General features: G+C 43.9%; 1 protein-coding gene across 1 annotated transcript in view; it reads left to right on the top strand.

The window, feature by feature from the left end:
* RGL1 (ral guanine nucleotide dissociation stimulator like 1) overlaps positions 1–22,705 on the top strand; it is a 60,610-nt gene extending 37,905 nt beyond the window's left edge. The window contains exons 5-16 of the mRNA XM_010715834.2: positions 4,946–5,130; positions 7,754–7,878; positions 8,524–8,739; positions 12,259–12,362; positions 13,118–13,202; positions 15,557–15,646; positions 17,263–17,349; positions 18,164–18,196; positions 18,884–19,005; positions 19,521–19,610; positions 21,664–21,850; positions 22,643–22,705. Of these exons, the coding sequence (XP_010714136.2) occupies positions 4,946–5,130; positions 7,754–7,878; positions 8,524–8,739; positions 12,259–12,362; positions 13,118–13,202; positions 15,557–15,646; positions 17,263–17,349; positions 18,164–18,196; positions 18,884–19,005; positions 19,521–19,610; positions 21,664–21,850; positions 22,643–22,705 (1,387 nt within the window). The remainder of the gene's footprint in view (positions 1–4,945; positions 5,131–7,753; positions 7,879–8,523; positions 8,740–12,258; positions 12,363–13,117; positions 13,203–15,556; positions 15,647–17,262; positions 17,350–18,163; positions 18,197–18,883; positions 19,006–19,520; positions 19,611–21,663; positions 21,851–22,642) is intronic.
* Positions 22,706–23,386: the final 681 nt, after the last annotated feature.

The following is a 23,386-nucleotide window of genomic DNA, read 5'->3' as shown; positions in this document are numbered from 1 at the left end:
GCTTGGGCCTTAAAATAATGATTAAACTCTGAACAATCAAATTTTTTGTGACCTTAGTAACATTACCTTATACCTCTTTATGTTCAATAGCTTGCTTTCCACAGTTCTCACTGCTTTCAGACAGTCAGAATGTTTATGATAGCAATGTGGAAGCCAGAAACAGAAGAATAAAGTTTGGAAAAGGTCAGATACAACGGCCAGATGTCTGAGTTAGATGGACTTTAGCCCATGTTTCCAGAAACACGAGGCCATGCCTCACTTAATTGTCTGATAAGGGAGTTGTAAGGAGTAACTCATTTGACCCTCTGTCTCCTGTTATAAGCAATTCTTTTTGCTCTTCTTTCTTGCATCATGCAAACAAAACTCCCAGGATATTGCTTAATTCTGCATCCTCTTGTGTCGAAGTGTTGCCCTCCTGTCTCTTGAGCTCTCTGTGCTCTGTGTGCTTTTTAGCTCAGGACTTCTGGTGACTTTCAAAAAGAAAATAATGGGTACAGTGCACCAGGACAATTCAGAATAAAACCATACACGTGCTAAATATAAATGAAAATTATCAGTATGATGAAATGATGGGAAGTTTTAATGAGATAGGCATGTGTAAGATATTTCAAGCTCCTTGACCCGTTGAGGGAAGGGGATCTTCTGGCCAAGCAGCTAATGCCTCTTGAGGACCTCAGGTGAGCGAACTGTTGTGTGTTGCAGGTGAGATAGATGCAAACAATGCTTTTGGTGATATGAGCTGATAGCTGTAATCTCTATTCCCAGACTCGGATTCCTCCTTGGTTAACTTTTAACTGATAGTTAAATGGTGAGTTTCAGTGCAGGAGAGATGTAGTCCTGTTGGAGTGCACCCAGAGGAGGGCCACAGAAATGATCCAAAGGAGGAATACCTGCCTATGAGAAAAGGCTGAGAGCTGGGGCTGTTCAGCACGGGAAGGAGAAGGCTTTGGGGAGGCCTGAGAGTGGCTTTTGCAGAATTGCCGTGTCACCTACTGAATCACTCATGTCTGTGTGATCGGAGGGTTCATTTTCCACCTTGTCTATGCTCTGCCAGCTCAGTGGAACAGTGGTGTTAGGCTCAGAGCTACCGTGGTCTTGCCCTGTTTCATGGCAGCTAGCGAGTGGATGAGTAGTTCTGTGTTTCCATTTGTAAGGCAACAAAACCACGCGTGCATCTTCCGATATATAGGTTTTAAAGTCTGAAATGTTTTAAGCAAGGCTGGTGCAGAAATTGCTAGATTTTCTGAAGGGTGCAAAACCTGAAAGCACTGTTGAACGGAGCCCAGAGTCCGTGGTTGGAAGGACAGGATTTAAACATTAAAAAGTTTTTCTTACAAGCTGCAAATATAGGAAAGTAGGAATTTATAGCTCATAATCAGCCCATGAAAAATGCAGTCTGTGATGTTTCTTTCCTGTCTGAGATGTTGGAAGGCTCCCATTGCTATCCGTCTCTGGATCTATCAAGTGTAGGGAGTTTCTTCTCAAGGGCGGCAAACGTAAAGCTCCTGCAAGCTGCGGGCAGTCCTCCAGCTCGTTTTCAGAAAGCTTTCCTCCCTGACGCACCAATTAGGAAGTCAAGTGATAGGAGGTCAGTAGGCTAGAGCGTACCTTTTTTCTCTTTCCTATTTCCCCTCTTGACTGAAATTATTTTGCTGGCAAAGAAATCAGTGTCTGTAACGGCTGTGAACTCTTCACCTTGTTCTGGGAGACTGGGTCTGTGTTCAACTCTGTTTATTCTTCAGCTTATGAAAGTGGCCATCAACCGTGCCTCCAGAAACTGAGCTCAGTATGTGAACAATATTAGTACAAGAAAGTGTCCTGGGGAGAGGCTCCTGCTTTGAAATCATTGCAGAACTGGTAAATGCTCATAAAAAAAGAAATACCTATTCAACCTATTCTGTGGCAGTGGAATCAGTAGGAATGACAGTGAGTCTGTGGTGTGGGGAAAGGAGGCACAGAGCAGGGGTGAACACACAGGGCATGGAACGAGGTACGGTGTTTCCTTGCCCATGGTGGAAAAGAGGTAAAAATCCCGCAGCCGTAGGGCAGTGGTGTTTGTACTCGGGTAAGTGCTGGACTAAAGGGGACAATTAGAAGTGTGGGGAGGCAGGAGCGAGGGCTTGGGAGCATCGCTGGGGACGGCTGACTGTTGTGGCAGTGATCATCCTTCTTGGGAAGTGGAGCTGGGCTGGTGATGCTGGCTTTCCTGTGTGATGGCGTGGCATTTACCCCAGCTGAGAAAAGCAGTCCTGAGCTCCCAGTGGAAGGTTTGGCACCCATAACCTTAACCTGGGAAGAACTTGCTCCCTTGCTGCGTGCACACTGGAAGCTTGTCTGCCCAAATGGTTTTCAAATGTGACGAGTCTTTGGAGCTGGGTGATCTGTATTTCATATTTGCAGTAAAACCTGAAGCACTGAGTATGTTAATTTTTGGTTCCAAATACTCTTTGTAGCTCTAAAATTGTAATTGCAGATTTTTTCCTGTCAGCGTGCCTAACCAAGCAGTATTACTGACAGCTTTCCAAATACTGTCACTAATTAGAAGTTTGAAGTTGTCACAATATCAGAGAGGGAAATAAAAGTAACAACAGGCTGAAGTGAATAGAGCTTGCAAAATGGCAACCGTGTGGGACTGAAAGTTAGACAGGGTGTGAGGAATAGAATGGGAGAGGCAATCTTTACCCTTCTTTAACTATTAGTTTATTCTGAGCACCACCAAGCAGCTGAATTAACCAGGTGTTGCTGGTTAACAACAGATGCTGGTAGCATCTGTGTGCAGCTCTGCAAGGAAAGCTGTCTTGGCTGGCTTCCATCTTCATTGCACAGCGGTGTAAATGTGAAATCTCTGTTCGTATTGAACGAATTCAGAGACAGGTCCTGTAGCTCTGTGTTTTCCAGCTGTTAATGTGACAAACCTGGAGCCACTCCTTCTTCACTCCTGGAGCCACTACTGTGCTTTTGAGGACTCTCAGAGACTTCGAAGGCCAGGTACCTGGTTGCCAAGAGGGGAGCACAGATGCTCGCTGAGCTGCCACGTTGGTGTCTCAGCCTGCATGCCTACGGTTAGAGGTTGCTCCTGAAAGCCCAGCCCTTCTCTTCATGTATTATATATGAGTATGGGGTGCTGTTATTGTATGAGAGCATTGTGAAATGAGGTTAGTGGAACAGGCTCTTCTTGATCAGAAGGTTTCTGTAGATGTGAATAATGTTTTCACTGTGGGGCTAAGTTCTCACCTCTAACTACACTGCAGAATCCTAAGGAGCTGTGGAGCCAAGCGAGACCCACTGGACTGCTTCACTTAGCTCATCTCAGCTGCTTTCTGAAGGCAGTGTGAAGAGCTGCTTCCCTAAAATATTGCATATCTTCTCTCCTAGACATCTCCCCCGACTTTCCATGACAGCAGGAAGTGCAGCTCACCCCTCTTTCCTGCTGCAGCCTTTATTGACTGCTGGCTGGAAGAGGCTTGAAATAGAGGAATAGTCTTAGTGTCCCAGAGAAAATAACTGAGACTTCCTTTTCTCAGGAATTTTGATGTCAGTGGTGCATTTCCTTACGGAACAGAGCGCTTTGCTTTCATGTCATGTCCTGTTCTCAGTACCACCCTAGGTGTCTGTGAGACAGGTCCTTGTTGGTGTGTCATGCTCATGGAGTCGTGGATAGGAAGCTCTCGGAGTCTTTCAGTTCTTAAAAAGTTCCTATAATTTTCAAGCATCCTTTTCTTCCGTGAGAGAGGCATGCCTTCTTGCATGGTATAATTTGATGGTGCCTCCTTCTCTTTGAACTAAGGGTAAAATCCAGATTCTGCTAATGTTTCTGTCACACATTTTATCCAGAGATTAGCAGACCTAATCTGTTTTCCGGGCTCAGCCATCTCAGCTCTTCCAGCCTGCTGCAGAGCGCTGGTAGCGCCGTGCTGCCCATGCTGCACAAGTCGTGGTCAGTCTTTTAGCTGCACACACATGACAATCTCACTAACGATCTGCACTCATGGGGGTTCAGGCTTACACTGCTTTTTCCAGCACTCACAGCCTTGGTGAATGGGCAGCCTCTCTTCTATGAAAGCAGGCACCTTTGTGCAGGACTCTGCTTGGGACTGCGTTCCCAGGCTGGGCAGTGTGATTGATGAGAGGAAAGACACCAGAGGAAGTGTTTGATTTAGCACTTCCACCAGGAAGCTCCTATCCTGAAGGAGCCACAAATACCTTCTTCCTCCCTTGTATTTTTCCACCACGTCCCAGGGAATGGTAACTGAGCAAACATTGCAGCCGTGCTGTGCCGCAGCATTTCCCACTGGTGCAGGAGCGAATTAAGAAATTATATTCTCCTTCTGATTGTGTGCATTATGTCTGGTAGTCATTCAAATGTGGTCACGGTACAGCAAAGCGAAGATACTTCCACTGCTTAAACAAAGCTGACTCCAAGGTAGTTGGCAAGTCTTGCCTTTCTAGCTTAACAAAGTACAATGCAGGGAAGCAGGACTACAATGAATCCCAGAGATAGGAAATGATTTGGCTTTATGTGAGGATGTTGATCTTATATACTTGGGAGATGGTTATTTTTTTTTTAATTATTTTCTTAATAGCTTTATGTATTACTATTTGATATCTTTATGTATTACTATTTGATATCCTGAATTTAATGGAAAGGTCTCAGTATTACTTAAATGGATTTTGATTCTTCATTACTGTGCATTCTGGGACTGTAGTTGGATTTACTTGTAGGAGAGCAAATCAAAAGCAACTTCACTCAAGTCCCTGCAAAATCTGAGCGATATCTTAGTAAGATTCCATGCATAGAAAAGAACAAATGAAATTCTGTGCTCGGAAACATCCTTGTACTGCCTTCATGAGGGATATGAATGTCGTGGTGTTTACATTTTTGTATAGATGCATGCAATTGGCAGAAGCTGTACAAGCAATGTGCTCTCCGTGTATTTGCTTTCAGTGCAATAGCATCAATCTTACGAGCGTGGCTCGATCAGTGCTCTGAGGACTTCAGAGAGCCTCCCAGCTACCCATGTTTGCTGAAGTTGCTGGAATACCTGCAGAGGAGCATGCCTGGCTCTGACCCAGAGAGGAGGGCACAGAACCTTTTGGAGCAGTTCCAGAAGCAAGAAATAGAAAACGATCGTAAGCTACCTTCCCTTCTTTCTTTCTTTGTTTTCACATGCTGAACGGTACCTTGGGATTTGTGTAGACTACATCTTATTAACACTCACGCTAACTGGTAATATTGTGAGGTTCACCAATGACTTCATTCTTTTTTAATTTCTGAATGAGACATCAGGTTCTGTGTGAATAGTACAGAACAGCGTGGGAGCCTTCTGTTCATTCTGGGGAGGACTGGGAGTCCCAGCACTTCTGATGTTCAGCCAAAGTCTCAGGACTGCTGCAGCAGCTGAGTGGTTAACTGTCAGCAGATTCCCCATTGTCACAGAGTTAAAACAAACAAGCTGCTATTCAGCTGGTCCTCTTACTTCAACCCTCCTGGCAAAAAAAAAAAACACAAAACAAACACAAAACAGCAAAACCAAAATCAACCCCAAATCAATAAAAAACAAAACCAAGAAGCTCATCTTACTGGGCTGCTACAAAATAGAGCCTGAGTCACAGTCTTGTTGCTATGAAGCTTTTCTTCCTAGTTACCACCGTGTCAAAGGAAGTGTCTGTGGCTGTTTTTTCCTATTTGAGTGGCTGGCTGCTTGGTATCCAAGGACAGAGGAAAAGCTTACGTTATTGGGGGTCACAATCTACTGAAACAATAGAGAACTGTGGTAATGCAGATATGCTGTGTGCAGTGTTGAGCTTGACACATACCCTTATCCTGCCTCTTAAGTTTCCTGTGCCATAAGCTGAAATGTCATAGGAGCTCCCACAGTGTGTGAATGGGAGCTAAAACCAACTTCCAGGTTTGGCAGAGAGGCAAGTGGGAGTAATTCATGGAATAAGGGATAAAGGAAATGAGAGAAAAGAAACATTTCATCCCTAGACTAAAGTCTTGCTTGCTGGATGTCCCAGAAATGCCACGTCAGTGCATAACGTGGTGCAGTGCCAACTGTGCTTGCTCATTAACACGTGTGTAAGAAGCACACAGAGCCCAAGTGGTCTCCTTACCGAACACAGGTAAGTGAGCTGGGTTGCTGATGTGAGCCCATTGATGTTCTTCCCTGAGTTCAGTTCCCACAGGTCAAACAAAGACAGCTCAGAAGAGCTATATTCGGATTCATCTGTTGTTCAAAGTGAGCAGCCGTTCCCAGCAGCCCTGCTTTCTGCGTTTGTTTCCTAAAGCAACAATTGAAAAGGCTCTTTTCTGAGTTATAGACAAGTCAATTTGAATGGTAACATCTTCCAAATTGGGGCAGAATAGAAACAGTGAATTAGAATAAAAGGAGAGGAGGAGAATGCAACTAACCTGAGAGGTCTACGGAGAAGAGCTTGAGTTGTGGCTTATTTTATCATCACTCCATCTTTGCTCATTTCTCCAACTTCTTTCAAATCTTGTAATGTACACCTGCAGTCATATTTGAAGACTGGCTGATAATTATTGTTCTAAAGCACTAACGTTGTGCTATAGATTTACAAATTTAGGTCATAATCATAGCCTCATAGAATGACCTGGGTTGCAAAGGAGCACAATGCTCATCCAGTTCCAACCCCCTGCTGTGTGCAGGTCGCCAACCAGCAGACCAGGCTGCCCAGAGCCACATCCAGCCTGGCCTTGAATGCTTCCAGGGATGGGGCATCCACAGCCTCCTTGGGCAACCTTTCCAGTGTGTCATCACCCTCTGTGTGAAAAACTTCCTAAAATCCAACAGTTTGGTTTGTGTAATCAAACCTCCATTCAGTGCTGCCATCACCCATCCCAGCAGAGTAGGTGGCAGTGCCAGCTGCACAGCTGAAAGCTGCTCCCAGCCTCAGCACCAGCAGCTTGAGCAATACAAAGCAAGGTGAGTCAGCCTGGGTCAGACAGAATCACAGAGTTGCAGGGGTTAGAAGGGACCTCAAGAGATCATCGAGTCATCGAATGGTGCAGTTGGAATGTACAGATGGAAATCATGGACATGTAATTTGTTACAGCAGAACTGTAGGAGGTTACACTGATGGTTACATTTTGCAAATTTATGAGAGCCAAGTATTTTAAAAAGCAGCAAAGTACTGCTATCTGTCTTGTTGCTTTAATGTTTGCTCTGCTTTAATTGAATACAAAGGATTGCATAACGTACTCTGAAATGCATTGCTTGTTTTTGTTAATGAAATCTCACTGGTAGTAAACACAATGCTTTTGCTGTTAGACTTCAACAAAAGGGAAAGTCCAATTTTCTTTTTTTTTTTCCCATTCTTTTGTATTTATTGTCACCTTCCAGTAAAAGGGATTTGAAGAGGATTTATTTTAGGGATTTTCTGTTTGACTTCCTCTTTCACTGTGGGCGTATTTCTTTGTGGCTTTTTTGTTGTTTTTTTTTTAGTGTGTCTTTGTTCCAAACTGTGGTAGCCGAAAGGTGACACGGGAACATCTGGGAAATGGTGTGCAATGCTGGAATAGCTTCTCTTCAGTATTGTCCATGTAGTCCTGTGAAAGTGCATATGGTGCCACTATACCTGAAACATTCTTTTCTTTCCACATACAGGAGGTGAACTCTGGATGTAAGAACATTCCTCATGCAATGGTTTTGGAATGTAATTACAGTAACAGCTGCTTTGATTCACTGTTTACTGTATAAATTTACTAAGTCATGTTTTCCATCCTGCACAGATGAGTTCCATAGCACTTCCCCCTGTAATCTGTATGATGAAGAGGAAATGGAAATCAGTGGTCCAGAAGAATTCTCTTTTTTCCGGGAAGACCTTGTGGCAGAGCAGCTGACGTACATGGATGCAGTATGTGCAGTATATGTACTACTTGAAATGCAAGGGGAAATACTGCTGGGCTTCTAAGTTTTTTCTTGTGTTATTCCCTTTTTAATGATTTCAGTATAAATAGTGCTCCCAAATAAGTCTAGCTCTGGGTCACAGAACGTAGCTCTGCTTGGTCATCCAAACCTCCTTCATTCGCTGAGCTTTTTCCTTCAGTCACTCTGAAGATTTAAAAAATAAAATAAAATAAAATAAAATAAAAGAAGGGGACAATGTTTATGTATACTATGTATATTATGTAGCCTTTCCTTTTTTTTGTTGGGTTTTCTTTTTTTTTAAATTATGTTGCCATCTGGTCTAAAAAGTATACGCACTCTAATTCTGATTTGGTTTGTCTGTGCCATTCTACTTCAAAACAGCATTATTTTTTATCAAATTTCCCCTCGGCTACATTACTAATATAAATGTGTCTTTTATATTCCAAACGCCCAGCTGGCAGTTCTTCCAGGGCACCAAGCCTACAAGCAGTATGCTGAAGTTTACATTTTAAGCTAAGAGAAAGCAAATACTTATATTTTAATATGGCACTGGACTTCTAACATGCATTTCTGGCAAACAGTAGAAACCTAGGAGGATCCTGCTGACTTAGACTCCTCTGTTTCACTCTAGAAGCTCTTCAAGAAAGTTGTGCCCCACCACTGTTTGGGATGCATCTGGTCTCGAAGGGATAAGAAAGAAAACAAGCACCTGGCACCTACCATCAGAGCCACCATCTCCCAGTTCAACGCGGTTACCAAATGCGTTGTCAGCACTATCCTGAAGAGCAAAGAACTCAAAACACAGCAGAGGGCCAAGATCATTGAGAAGTGGATTCATATTGCACATGTAAAGCATTTGTTCTAGATTGTTTGATGTTCCTCATGCAGGTTCTTTGGAGTGAGGGAGAGGAAGAAGGGATTGTGTGCATTGATCTCAGGCCAATCTTAGCTCTGATTCTTTCTAGATTTGGCCAGCTATCTTGCTAATAGCAGATTGATGCTGCCACCTTTTCCCTAGTTCCTTTTCCCAGATGGAGATTGGGTTGATGTTTGTCTCTTTGCAGGGTGGGGAATGCTAATTAATAAATGAGGCAGATAATGTGCCTTGCAGATGGGGAAATGCTGCATACTTGGTAATGTAACACTGATGGTAAGATGGATATAAATTCAATCAGTTGAGTTCCCTGGTAAGAAAATACTGCTCATATCAGTGACAGAAATGATGTGCTGGTTGATCCCCACTACACTCCCTTTATCAGGCAGTGCAGTGACAGGACAAGGGCTAACAGTTTTAAACTAAAAAAAAATAATGGGAGGAGGAAATTATTTCTGGTGGGGTGGTGGGGCACTGGCACAGGCTGCCCAGAGAAGCTGTGGTTGCTCCATCCCTGGAAGCATTCAAGACCAGGTTGGACTGGGCTTTGAGAACCTGGAGGTGTCTCTGTACATGGCAGAGCATTGGAACCGGGTGAACTTGAAGCTCTTTTCCAACCCAGACTACTCTGTGATTCTATTGTATCACCAAATGTTAGAAGAAAATCAAGTAGAAATGGAAAACTGGCAGTGGTGTAGGCAGTCGGCATTCAGAGTGAGCTTTGCACTTCACTTGCCTTGGCTGTTAATATTCAGTCGGTGAGCAACAGCCTCCCTCTCCTGCATCTGCAAATGATGTAAGAGGTGAAGCCAGGTATGGTGGAAGACAGCATAACTGTTGTGTTTTCATACACATACATTTAAATATGCGTGTGTGTATATATATGAAAGTTAAGTACTAGATTTTAAGTGCAGAAAAAAATAACTTCTAAGTAGTAGTAGCCTTTTTAACATGAGAAAAAAATGAAATTATTGTTTATGCTCTTTTGTTCTGAAAATTTCTTGAGGCTAAAGAGTCATTTGCTTACTGAATTATTCCTTGTTTACATTGGGTCTACAAACCAGCTGGGTTTGGGATGGGGCAGGTGGAAAGAGTAAGTAGTGGTACGATATGGTACTGGTCTTATCATCTTACTTTTCTACATTTTCACTATTTATTTCCCTCTAATACATTCTTCCTTTTTGCCTCAATTCCTTTGTCTTTTAAGAGACTGTATTATCTTGGCACAATAGAGTTTTGCATACCTTCTTTGCATAACTCTAGTTATCTTATTTCTTAGACTTTTATCAGTTATATTTTACTGTGAAGTTTTTAATAAGTCCCTTTCAGAGCACTGGGCTGCTGGCACCTAAACCAGGTCTCCTTTTTGAAAAGAACTTTAAAGCACTTTAATATGGATATCTGTTGACTTTGTTTGAAGAATCACATGGATTCTTTCAAAGCTCTACAAAACAAGCAGTCATAAAAGGCTCAAGGCAAACAGAGACCTTCCAACCTTGACAGTGCACGTCTGTGCTTCCAGAGGCAGCATTGTTAGTACTGGCATTAAGCTCCAGAACCAACTGCATGGCTCAGGAAGCTGGTATGGGGAAGTTCTTTCACCTTTACTTTGGTACTTAATGTCGACTCGTTATCTGCTGCCCACTTTATAGACCACGTGAATGGATTAGGAAGTTTGATTCTAATTTCCTGTGTGCAGATCTCCAGTTAATGGGGCCTTCATGGAGCAAGCTGGGCTGCAGTCTGGGCAAGCAAGCATGGAGCTGCTTCTTGTCATCACAGGGCAGCAGGAAGGGCCAGGGAAGCCAGGCCAGGCACCATAATACTTGTTCTGTGGATGGAGAACTCGGTTCTTCACCTCTGTTAGTCCAATCTCCCTTTACTTAGTTCATGCACTTAATTAAATACTCCAGTCTTTGCGAGGCACATGAAAATGCATGTGCACACTCTGCAGAATAATTGCACATGTAGAACAGCTACTTGCATATAGAGTCAGCTGCCCACTTCTGAAGAAAGTTGCTTGCTTTGTGCATGCAAATGAGTGTTTGGAAGAGTCAGATGCCTGAATTAGAAAATAATCCACTCATTAAAGTGCAGTTATTCACTGACAGCTATCTCTGTAACTTAGCAGCATGGAGTTCTGCGTTTCTTATCTGTTCATCACTTCTGGATCCAGTTCTTAAGTTACAAGGAAAGCTGAATAAACTGCAGCCCTCTCTGCTCCACCTCCATCTAAGCAGGAGCAGCCAATTTTATTCAGACAGTATTTTCTTTAAAAATAAAAAGTAAAAATGAAATAATTAGTATCCTGTTATGCTTAATTTAAAAAAAAAAAATCCAAGTTCTTTCAGAGCACTCTGCAGGATTCTTTCTGGTTTTCCCCTTGAGAAGGACACAGCGTGAAATGAAGTCGTTCAAAGCAGTCTAAAAAATTCTTATATGCAAATGAGAGTTTGCTAAAGTTTAGGCAGCACTCAGAACACTGAGAACATGAAATCCAATATTGAATTCCTAATGAGCTTTTAATCATATGACATGCATTTTAAGTCAAGATGGTTCCAAACTGGAGCTTCCAGTCACACTTGAGAAAAAGAAATGTTAAGAATTTGCCTCTAAATCCATATTCTCCACAGCCTGAATTTCAAGCTGAGCATGAAGAAAGAAGGGTTTCGTTCTCAGAGGTGTCAGAGCTGTGCCTTCTTTGGCTGCAAACCATGTGAAATTAGCTTTCAGGTCTTGTGTGTCCTACCACATGATCTTGAACTTGGTCTTCACAAGTTCTTCTTAGCCATATCTTAGTCTGGGGTGGTGATGCACCGGAACAGGCTGCCCAAAGAGGTTGTGGATGCCCCATCATCCCTGGAGGCATTCAAGGCCAGGCTGGATGTGACTGGGCAGCCTGCTCTCCGTAAGAGATTTTGCCACAGCAGAGCTCCATAGGAAATGCCTATGAACCAAATCTCTCTGTCAGGATTTGATCCCAAACCTGGAAAAACTTAAGAAGGTTTACTCTTTAACAGGGTGCACTTGAATAACTGGTTATTCCAATCGTGTCTTTAGTTTTAATTGACTAGATGACTGAGGGTTTACGTTTTAAATGCCACATACAAAGAGGTGAAGCCTGATTTTTTTTCTCCTAAAGAACGTAAGGGGTTGGTACCTATAAAGGGCTTTGTAGGAAGCATAACAATTGTGCTCTTTAGCCTGGCTTTGTGAGCTCAGTTCAACTTATTTTTTTCTAGGACTGGACTCCATAATGCTGCAACATCTTCACAAGTACATGAAAGTGAGGAAAACAAGATATAAGTGCCAAAGCCCATAAAGCATTTGGTGTTTGGAGGGGGGATGATATTTTTGATGCTCGGTATTTGTACAGCTGCCTGCTTAGCAGTGAGAATATGTAGCAAGCATGACACTGGTCAAACAGAACAGCACAAACCTAGCCATAATGCTGACCTTTAATGCTCCTATTTCTAACCACTCCTTTTGCAGGAATGTAGGATCCTGAAGAATTTTTCCTCCTTGAGAGCCATCGTTTCAGCACTGCAGTCCAACTCCATCTATCGGCTAAAGAAGACCTGGGCAGCTGTTCCAAAGTAAGCCCCCCCTCCCCTTGTTTTGACTGTTCCTGTGGCTGGTCCCAAAGGCAAGAAGCGCTCTTTCTCTTCATCATCTTTTTCTCAGCCTTCCCACTCTGCTCCTTCGTGGACATCTGTTCTCTTTCAGGAGAACCTGTCATTCCTGTGAGGCTCAGACCCTTTTTTTGGGTCTGACTGCTCCTCTTTGCTGTTGAGGGATCAGCTTGTTCTCAGGGGCACTGGGACTCTTCCATCCTTTTCAGCATATTGGATCTCCCGCAGCCCATTCCACTTTCCTTCCACTGCCCTGTTTTCCTGTTCAAAATATTGCTATCTCAGGTTTGCAGTCCTGGACAACAGAAAGGATCTTATGCATCAAATGCTTCTAGCTTTCCAGAGAGCATGAAACAAGGCAAAAATTAAGTACTTGGGATATATCTCACAGCAAGTATTCTGCTCCTTGCTATCCTTTTATCCACTTTCCTACAGGAATTTTGTACTAGAATGACTGAAAATCCTGTTCAGAGTCCGAATCTTAGTACCTGTAGCTTGTATGGTGCTGTCAAATAAAGCTCTGCCTTGTCTTGGAGCACCACAAGGTCTCTGGAGGGTTCCTAGGAGATGTGCTGAATCTCCTTGAGTGCACCTTGATGTTATTTTTTTATTGCTTTGCTGTTATTGATTCATGAGGGAGAAAAAAGGCTGAAGAGTAATCTGATCTGATTTAAAGTGCTTACTAATGACCTAAATTATTCAATTCTTTTCCTGTGCAGGGACAGAATGCTGATGTTTGAAGAGCTGTCTGATATCTTCTCAGATCATGACAATTATTTGACAAGTAGGGAGCTGCTAATGAAGGTGAGAATTAGCTTGAGTTGCAAGGCTCATAATCCCAATGAAAGCTGAAGTTAGCCCATTTTCCAACCAGCTGCCAAAACTCATCTCTTCCTAAGCTATTGCAGTGCTTCAGGGGAGAAACAGTCTATAGTTTGTAACACTCTTCTGCTAGGATGAGGTGATTTCATTGTTCATCTCTGAGCAGATCTGAAAGGTTCAGGTTTGCACCGATGAGTGGAAAGCAGCTCCAGCAAGATTCTTGACTGGGTTGCACCACTGTGACTTCATTGGAACAATGCCACTGAGCTTCAGCTAAGGAATTAAACCAAGATGTTTATCCAACTGTCCTGTACCTTCCTTGGAACCAGAAAACAGGGCTGGGAATCTCGACGGAACAAGCTTCCTGCTCTGTGTGTGGCCAAATGGACAACAAAGCAGGCTCTGTCTGGAATAGTTTGACTGGTGTGCTCTCCTGGGCAAACCCCAGCAAGCTCAGGAGCTTGAATGGAGTGAAGAAGACTAGCAGAGAAGCTTATATTATGTAGCATCTGAGGAATGTGTCAGTGGCAATATTTTATTTTTATTTTTACATAAGAAGTTTCTCTAAACCAGCTAACTAGTTTACTTTTTGGCAGTTCTATCCAGTCTATCTGGCATTTGTACCTAACCCTTGATATCTGAAACTCTGTTATGCTCCAGAGTGATTGGTGAGTGCATTCAGAACTGGCAGTCTGTTGTCTATCACCCATTTGCAGTCAGCCTGTAGCTCAGTTTTAAAGCAGGTGAGACAGTAATAAGTGTAGAGGAAAAATGTGTGTTTGGAATGGTTTGTTTGAACTAAATATTAAAAGGACGAAACAACCCAATCCAAGCCCAGACCTTTTGGCTCCCAGCACATCACTCTCTCCAGCTGCTGTAAGCAGATCTGCAAAACATTTTGAAAGCAGTGAGAGGAGAAAAATTCCATAGAATTAGCTAAAACCCCTCTCCTAGTTCTTGTGGACTGATTTGGAATGATTGGAGGATTCACATACGCTGCATCCTTCCAGTCCTTGCTTTGTGTCTCTGTAAGCAGTTTCCATGAGGAGGTCGTATTTGACTTTGTCTATCCATCCTGCAAAGTTAAGTGCAGAGCAGACAAAACACTGCACAAAACAGGTTGTCTGGCACAGAGAAGGGAGTGCTCTGTTCTCTCCTCCCCAGACAATGGCTCTGCTGTGAGCTGCAGCTTTAGCTTCTGGGCCTGCCTGTTGGCTGCTGCTACTTGTAGGGAGCATATAGACAGGAGGGGAACGGCTGTTTATGGGGGTGGATACTGATAGGACAAGGGGGAATGGTTTTAAACTGAGACAAGGGAGGTTTAGGTTAGGTATTAGGAGGAAGCTTTTCACACAGAGGGTGGTGAGGCGCTGGAACAGGTTGCCCAAGGAGGCTGTGGATGCCCCAACCCTGCAGGCATTCAAGGCCAGGCTGGATGTGGCTCTGGGCAGCCTGGGCTGCTGGTTGGTGACCTGCACACAGGAGAGGGTTGGAACTGGATGAGCATTGTGCTCCTTTGCAACCCAGGCCACTCTATGATTCTACAGAATCTCATTCACCTTCCAGTATCTTGAGGACATGGATAATTCTTTTCCATTGCTCATTTTTCAAGTCAAGGAAGGAAATGCAGAGTTTAATCCATCTGTTCCTTAAGTGTGAGTGGGAGAAGTAAATGTTGTAGCGAGAGGCTCTTTACGAGTGCAGGCTGTAGTTTTGTGCAAGGTTAAAAAGACACTGATGATTCATGCCACATCTATCTGGCCACTGGAAAAAATAACAGTAACTCCCAGCATCCCATATGGATCTGGGGAAATAAAAGCTGCAGATGTATTGTGAAATAGCTCATCCATTCATAGGAATTGTGGAGATCAAAACCTATTACTTCCATTTCCTGCGTGTTTTTGGATTAGTCAATAAGCCACAGAGGTTAGTTGGATCTCTGTGTTACAGCCTAAGAAAAACAGCAAAGCATTACATAAGACAGAGATGTTTACTCATAGCAGTCCTCATCGGGAAATTAAACAGAAATGAGAGAAGCATACAGACACCTAAATATGCCTAAGCATCTCAGATTTTAACTCTTAGGAGATTAACGATAGCACTTAGCTTTGGCCAGAGCTGAGCTATTTTACAGAGAAATTCCCCCATGGTCATCTGGTGGGAGTTTGCCAAAATCCCCAGGTAGTGCACAAGACCCAGAAAAGCAGCACATGCGTGTATGCCCAAGTAACTGTGCTAACCTTGACTTGTTAAATGCGTTTGCAATGATTTTACACAGGCGTGGTTGCCAGCTTGCCACTTACCTCCCCATTAACTGCTTTTTACATCCTTTACAGGAAGGAACATCCAAATTTGCAAATCTGGACAGCAGTGTGAAAGAAAATCAGAAAAGAACACAGAGACGTCTTCAGCTTCAAAAAGATATGGTGCGTCTGGTGCCCTCCTCTCCTTTTTGAACTGGGCACGTGGTTAAGTCTATCATGGTGAATTATGAGAGAAGCAGAGGCTAGAAAGGTATCTAAAAAAGGGAGCATGCAGGAGGTAATGCTCTTGTGGATGCCTGCTGTCACGCAAAAAAAATCACTGATAATCCATGCTGTTGATTAGCTGATACCAAGCAAGTGAAGCGCAAAGCTTAGGCTGACTGTGTCACAATGAATGTGTTACACTGTGCTGCCAGGCTGTGTGAGCTGTGGTGCAAACCAGTTCTCCTTGTGCTCCACTAACACCTGTCTGTGTTCTGAGGTGCCAAAGGAAACAGACCAGGCATCAGCACAGGTGAGGTGCTCAGGGATCTGGTGCTGAGAACGCTCCGGGATCACAGGATTTGGTGGATGTATGCAGTGTATGCAGGGACCACACTGTGTCCCCTGGTGCAGACCTTCCCTTGCTCCCTGACAAGAGATAAATGGGTGCATCAGGCTGCTACTCCTGTCCCCCACTGGTGTATGTTTCACATCCAAACCAGCTGTTCAGGATGGACGCTGAGCCAAGTGCTTGGCCTGAGTTTCCAGGCTTGCAGAGATTTACAGAGCATGCCATGTAAAAGAGGGACAAATGAGTGATGTGTATAAACATGTGCTCGTCGCTTTCAGCTGCCTTGTTTCTGCCTCACAAGCGAGAACCCCATCAATTACTCTTGTTATCCTTTAGAGAGTAATGGGGAAAGCTACACAATTGTTTCTTAGTAAAATATGTAATGTAAACACTGGAATTCTTGTGATAAAGAAAATTAGCTCTGGCCAGAGCGGAAATCTCATTTACTTTTAAACAAGCTCGTGAAACCTCTGACAAACCAGCTTGAAAATTGCACAGAGCTTACAGAGATTGCTTTGTAAAATGTCTGGTTTCCAGTCTGTTGGTGAAAATGGCTTTTGTCTCAAAGTTGGCAAAGATTTAAAAGAACAGGGGAAGAGAGATCTGGGATAGGAAGGCAAAACTGCTGAATATGATTTTTTGTTTGTCTTTTAGTTTGACTGGAAAAAAATACCGATCCTTTTGGGTAGTAGGAACAAGCATTTCCTTCATGAGTGTAGGAACGGCCTGAACTCTATGACTGGTTGCAGTCTAGAAAGTTAAAATTTGAATGCTAAGTAATTAAAATGCAGTGGATGGCTGGGGGAGAAGTTAATTTTTCTTGGAGGAAAAAGCAGTGACTTGATATTGTCACATAATATAGCAGTGTGATCGAGTAAAATCCCACCAGAATGAAGCAGAAAGAGAAACTTTCCACCAGCTGGCCAGGATGGCTCCCAGCAGGTAGTGGAGGACCTCTCAGTGCTCCTCCCACAAGTAGGGTTTCCCAGTGTCTGTTAGAAATATTGCAGTATAAAGCCGCTCCTCAACGTCTGCAAAGCATCCTGCTTCTCAGTAGGATTTAATTTGAATTGTAGCCTAGATACCAAAGGTGATGCGATGAAAAAAGCTTCAGTGAAAAGGCTGACGTTTGGTTAGCTGCTTTTATTTCTTCTTTTAGTAGTGTTTGAGCATTCTAATAGTTACTGTTTCCCAGTCCATCCAACGCTGCTCTGATCATTTGCAGGGAGTAATGCAAGGCACCGTCCCTTACCTTGGTACCTTTCTCACTGATCTCACCATGCTGGACACAGCCCTTCAGGATTACATCGAGGTAATTTGGGGCAATGTTTTCAATCCTGCATGCTCTCCTTGCCTGCCTGGCACTGAGCGTTTGTGTTCCTCTGTCTCCTGCTGTGTTCATGTGCTGTTCTCAGATCTGGAGGAACAAGTGAGCACAGGAAGGGTAACAGGATTGCAGGAGTCTGGTCACATAACCAGAGGAGGGTGAGGAGGGGGCCAATTTTCAGAGGTGTTTGTTTCAGAGCTTTTTAGACACCTTTGAAAATTGGCTCCCAATTAATGCAGATACTTGAGGAGCTGTGCTGCAGGCACCCAGATTTAATTGTGCCAGTGCTGATGGTTATAATAGGAATGGGCAAATAAATTTCTGTCTGGGCTGGTAACTGCTGCTGGCTTGTTTGGTTGTTGTTTGTTTTCCCAACTGCACTAAAGCAGGCTTGAATTGCTATATATCCATTTTCTTTTTGGCGGTTTCCCATTCCTCTGTGCTTTGTGTTCAGCTGGTATTTCTGAAGCTTGCTGGGAGCACTGCTGAACTCACAGTATAGGCAGAAACCAAGTTTGTCTCCTGCATGCAAGGACTTCTTCAGACCTGATCTCAATGCAGCTTTCTTATACTGGACTTTTCTTCTTGAGCAGATTGCCCAAGAAGACAGCTAACGTTTGGAGATTCGTGTATATGAGTGCTATGGTTTTCATCCAACTGGGAAACGGTGTTTTTAGAAGGTCCTTGCTCAGGGCAGGTCTCTGCTCTGTGTGTTGGTGTGCTACTCCGTCTTGTCTGTGATTAAATTCAACTGAGCATCTGCTCTTCTACTCTGATCCTTTCTCTTTGCTTCCAACAGGGTGGCCTGATAAATTTTGAGAAGAGGCGAAGGGTAAGAAGCATGTTCTGTGATCTTCAGTTCACTGATGCCCCCTTCTAGAGAATGCTCATGTTTGACACCTGTTCTCTTTGCTCAGGCAAAGAGCAGCTTGGGACACATTTGTCTGAATAAAGTTGTGCCAAATCTCTGTTCTGGGGCCTGAAAGTGACTTGGATTTGGTTGTGATGGAGCCATTTCCTTCCCTAACCATTTCCCAGCTCCATAAACTGTTTCTTGGACTTACCTTTTATGTATAACCGCATGGTTCAGGTTACTGATAAGAGTCATTTGTGAACTTGTGACCCTTTGCCGTTTGTGGAAGAGGAACTGCTGTGCTGCTGCTCAGCTGGCTTGCACTGATGCTGCACTTGGAAAAAAACTCTGTGGTGGAGCGTGGTTCCTTGTGCATGTCTTTGAATTGGTGCACCTTTAATAAAATGCTCACATTTCAATGCTCATTAAGGATACTGGGGAAAAAACAAACAAACAGAAACTACAGCAGATTTCATTGCTTGTAAACTGGTTGTTGAAATAGTTCCTCAGCTGCAAGTCACAGTAAGTTTGTCCTGGGTCTGTTGTTGCATATACTTAGTATATGAATGAGTCTGTTTGGCTTTATCTCGTTTTCTGTTTATATGAATGAATCTGTTTGGCTTCCCCTTGTTTTCTAAATAGAATTTCTGTTTGATTATTTCTTAGGAATTTGAAGTAATCGCCCAAATCAAGCTCTTGCAATCTGCATGTAACAGCTATTGCATGACACCAGACCAAAAATTCATCCAGTGGTTCAGGAGGCAGCAGCTTCTGAGCGAGGAGGAGAGGTATGGTTCTGCATCCAGCTGGCAAAGGAGGCTTTGCTTTTCTTATCCTAACCCCACCTGGATGAGTTATGTCAGCCTTTAGGGATCCTCTTACAGATGTAGCATACACTGCTGCTCCAGCATGGTGGAAATACATCTGTCTGCTGCTCAACAGCTGTAGAAAAACTGCCTAACACTGAGCAGGGCTTAGTTCTGAGATTGGAAATGAGGGTTCTGACTTTGAAATGTGAGAGCTTGTTGTGTCTGGCCTGTCTGCATACCCAGACACACTCAGACCATGATCCTGAGGGACATCAGGATGCAGAGCACTCGGCTGGTGTACGCAGGCAGCAATAGCCAAGGCAGCTCAGAGCTCGTGGTAAATGTGGGCTGTGTTCCTCTTTGTGGGGTTGCAATTCTTCTGTGAAGTGGGAGTTGTTGAAGATTGCTGAAATGTCTTCAACACGTTGCTTCTTTGACATACGTAACCAATACTACTGTATGTAAAAACTGAGCCAGTGCTTTCTGTCCTGCAGTTACAGCCTCTCGTGTGAGATTGAAACAGCTGTTGACACGAGCACCACATCACCAAAACCTCGGAAAAGCATGGTGAAGAGACTCAGCCTGTGAGTATGACCGGGATATAGCAGCGTTGCGTGCGTTGGTATGGACCAGAGTGAGTGCAACAAGCAGAGCTCATTTCACCAGCTGAAAACTTGGCTGGGAACCCAGACCACCACATTACTTCAAGGAGACACCATCGGCCAGAAACTCTTAATTCTGTCTGAAGCTGTCTTCTTCTATTGTTGTAACTGATCGTGAGGATTATTAATGATGAAAGAGATCAGAGACAAACAAACCTTTTTAAGAGTCAGGAAAAGGAACAATTTTTGGATTGGATTATAAATTCAGTACCTATTGTGCAATAACTTCCCTGAACGCAGTAGCAAAACAGAGTAAATGAGGATAAAGTCTGGCCTGTTATTAGTCTAATTTACTATCCACATGCAAAAATTCCTTGCAGGATTTTATTATGATAATTAAGGCTGGCAAAAAGGCATTGAAAATAGGAACAATCTGCCTAACAGCCTTCAGGTTGGAAAAGGAAAATAATCGTGGGGACACAGTCCAATTTAGTCTAATAGCTTAAAGATTTGGGTAGGTAAAGAGCTGGGGTGTGCAGCTAAGCAGATGTGGAAATAACAGACGAGCAGGAGCTCAGGGAAAGCTGCAAGGAATGAAAACACAGGTCAAGGATCAACGTCAAAATACCTTAAAGATGAGACGTGAACCTGATGTGAGAGGAGATATGAAGGGACTCCCATGTGTTAGTGGCATCATCAAGATGAGGGGAAAAACTATGAATTTAACAGCTCTGTCAGCTCTGAACTGTTCTTTCCTGGCAGTTCTTGTACCTGGCTTCCTCAGAAGAGCAAACAGCCATTCATTTTACATCAGCACTACTACATACTAGGGTCTGAAAGAAGAACAGATTTTTCAGTCCAGAGTTCTGAGTTCTGATGTCCAAAACAATAAAATGGACAAACCTGTGGGTAGCTGCTTGGGAAAGGTGTGTTCAGTCCATCCAAGTCGGTTGTGAAAAGCTGTGGCACCACGAGCTTTGCAAATGGCACTGCCTCAACTCTGAGAGCTTGCACGAGTCTCTCCTTTGGTGTGTGCCTAAGCTGAATGTAAGAATTGTCACTGCTGATTGGTCTCTTATTTCTGACTGTGTTTCAGTGCTCCAGTATTGTAATTTACCATAGCATCAGCTTTGTTTGCACTGTGCAGGCTTTGTGTAAAGAGCTGTTTCATGTACAGGCTGAATGTATTCTGCAAATTAATACTGTAGAAAAGACTGGCTTAATTTTCCTGGAACCACTGAGTGACACCACTCTAAATTGTTTTAAATCATTAACTACGTGCTGACGTGGCATCTAATTCACTTGGTTTTTTCTGCTTTATGTATTATACAAGCTTGTTTCCTTTGGCACTCCTTTAAATTTACCTGACCTGCATTTGGAAATGAGTCTCGGTGAGGGAGAGCCTGTCATTTCTGTCATTTATGTCATTTATGTCATTTACACTTTCTTGTCATCTCATTGTGCCTGTGCCCGTTTGAGCTCAGAGAGAAGCTGGTATCTGTGGCAGCTTTACTGAGTGCAGGAATGTGCAGCAGAGGTGAATCTGCATTCTGAAGACCTCTGCCCAGCGTACGGTCACACATTACCCATCACTCACTGTCCTACTTACTCACAGCCTCTCTGTCTTGAATTCCTTTGTGTCAGAGAGACAATGGTGTGCAGCAGTCCATAAGGAGTGAGCTGCCAAGCCTCTAGCTTGGTTTGTAAACATGTCATGTTTACCATCAATCAGTTCCTGGCAAGAGAGTCTGAAAATATATAAGACTGAAGAGAAGCCTCGTTTATGATAGTGAGCATCAGCTCTGACTTTGGTCTTGCAGCTGGAGCTTACGAGAGGTCAAGACAGGATGATGTTAGTGTGTAGCAAACTCTCTTGACAGATGCTATAAACAGTAGAGAGGAAATGAAAACAATAGGCCACTCGAGAGAGAAAAGCAAAACAGTACAAAAGATTTTGCACCAAATGACAGCTTTGCTCAACTCAGCTCTGTTCTGTTTTTGCTCACTGGCTGTTCTGCTTTGTTTTCTATATTAGACTGTTTCTGGGCTCCGAGGTGATCACCAACAGCACGCCCACCAAAGAGCAACCCAAATCAACTCCAAGTGGGAGCTCTGGTGAGAGCATGGACTCGGTCAGTGTGTCATCCTGTGAGTCTAACCACTCCGAATCTGAAGAAGTCTGCGTCACTCCCATAGACACTCCTGATGAGCCACAGAAAAAGGTACAGCCTGGGGCTCGTTGCCAACACAATTAGACAAAGGCAGGCTTTCCATACTGCACCTCGATGTTTGTCCAAGTCTTGAGTCTTGTCTAGGGCACTGCTTTAAGGGCAGCGGAGAGACTCTAAAAATAACTGTGTAAAAATGAAAGCAATCCAGTTGTGTTTTTTTTTTTTTGCACAATCCCTTTCATGTTGCCAGGATACCAGGCAGACTGCAGTTTGCCTTCTGTGAAACCAGATTTTAATGTGGTGCCTGACAGTGTTTTTTGGTTTTAGAGGAGGCTTTGGAGCAGTATGAGGTTAATTTGTCTCTCAGCCCCCCATCATGCTTTTTGGGAGGGATGGGACAGACTGGCAGCATTTCTACTTTGGAACCATAGGAACTGGGGTGAGGAGCCAGAGCATCCTGCTCACAGATGGTGGCACGTCTCTCCAGCATGCAGCAGTGTGACGTTAGCAGTGATAAGGACAGGAGGATCTGTAGGCTCCCCCAAACAAAAAACCAAAGGAAACAGGAGATGGGATCATCTGAACATGAGTGAATCAGCAGCAGGTCATTTCACCCCAGGCTGTCTTGGGTTCAGTCAGCTCTTATGTGGTTAGCAGCCTGCTGCCGTGCTTGTTGTGCTGAAGCAATTGATGTGACACAGCTGTGTTTTAGCTCATGTATAGGTTGGTGAGAGCACTGTATCATCCCAGAGCAGGCAGGGCTGCTGCAGCTGCCCCCAGGAGAAAAGTATTGCACCAGCAAGCCAGGAAATCCCCCCCTTTTTCCTTCTTCTTGCTTGGCAGAGCCCCATGCCCTGCATATGGGCAGCTGGGATGTCCCCCAGCAATGCGAGTGTAAAGGTGTAGGGGTGAAACTGTGTGTGTCTGTGCTGGCAGCAGATGGGCTGGCCATTCTCTGGTACATTCTGGACAGCCAAAGTGTAAAGACAGGAAGGCAGTAGGTGGGATCTGATTGGGACACCTTCCCTACTGGCAGATTCTTCTGTTTTGTTGAAGACATTTTAGGGATGTTTGGGCTTGAGCTTATGGCTATTTTGAGTGAAATTGCATTTAATGTTCTTAAACCAAATGGGGCACAAAGTCCCAGACATCGACATCCATCTCACTAAGTCATTCAAACAGTTCAGCTGTGTGGTTGCTAATTTGAAGCACGAGTTGGAGGGGGAACCTCCTGGCGGCGGCTTCTGAGCAAGGCATGTGGAAGAGAATGGTGAAACCCTGCACTTCAGGGGGAGGGAGGGAGGCATAAAGAACAGACAAGGAGCAGGGGCAGACAAGGAGGGGTGTGTTTGTGTATATGTATGAGTATTTTCACAGCAGTCACAGGTCCAGTTCCCTGTGCAAATTTGGGTCTTGCTGCAGAGCAGAGTGCCCTTCCCACACCCATCTCTCCCCGGCCAGGAGCCCACTCTGTTCCTTGTTTCTTCTGCCACCTCCTGGCCTTCACACACTGTGAGCAACTCACCAAACTGGAAGCAAGGAAGCACTAAAATGCTGAAATGAATCAAGTCAAGTTCTTTTTTTTTT

Source organism: Meleagris gallopavo, chromosome 10 (assembly GCF_000146605.3).
Source record: "Meleagris gallopavo isolate NT-WF06-2002-E0010 breed Aviagen turkey brand Nicholas breeding stock chromosome 10, Turkey_5.1, whole genome shotgun sequence".
Lineage (NCBI taxonomy): Eukaryota > Metazoa > Chordata > Aves > Galliformes > Phasianidae > Meleagris > Meleagris gallopavo.
This window is presented reverse-complemented; position numbering and strand designations above follow the sequence as displayed.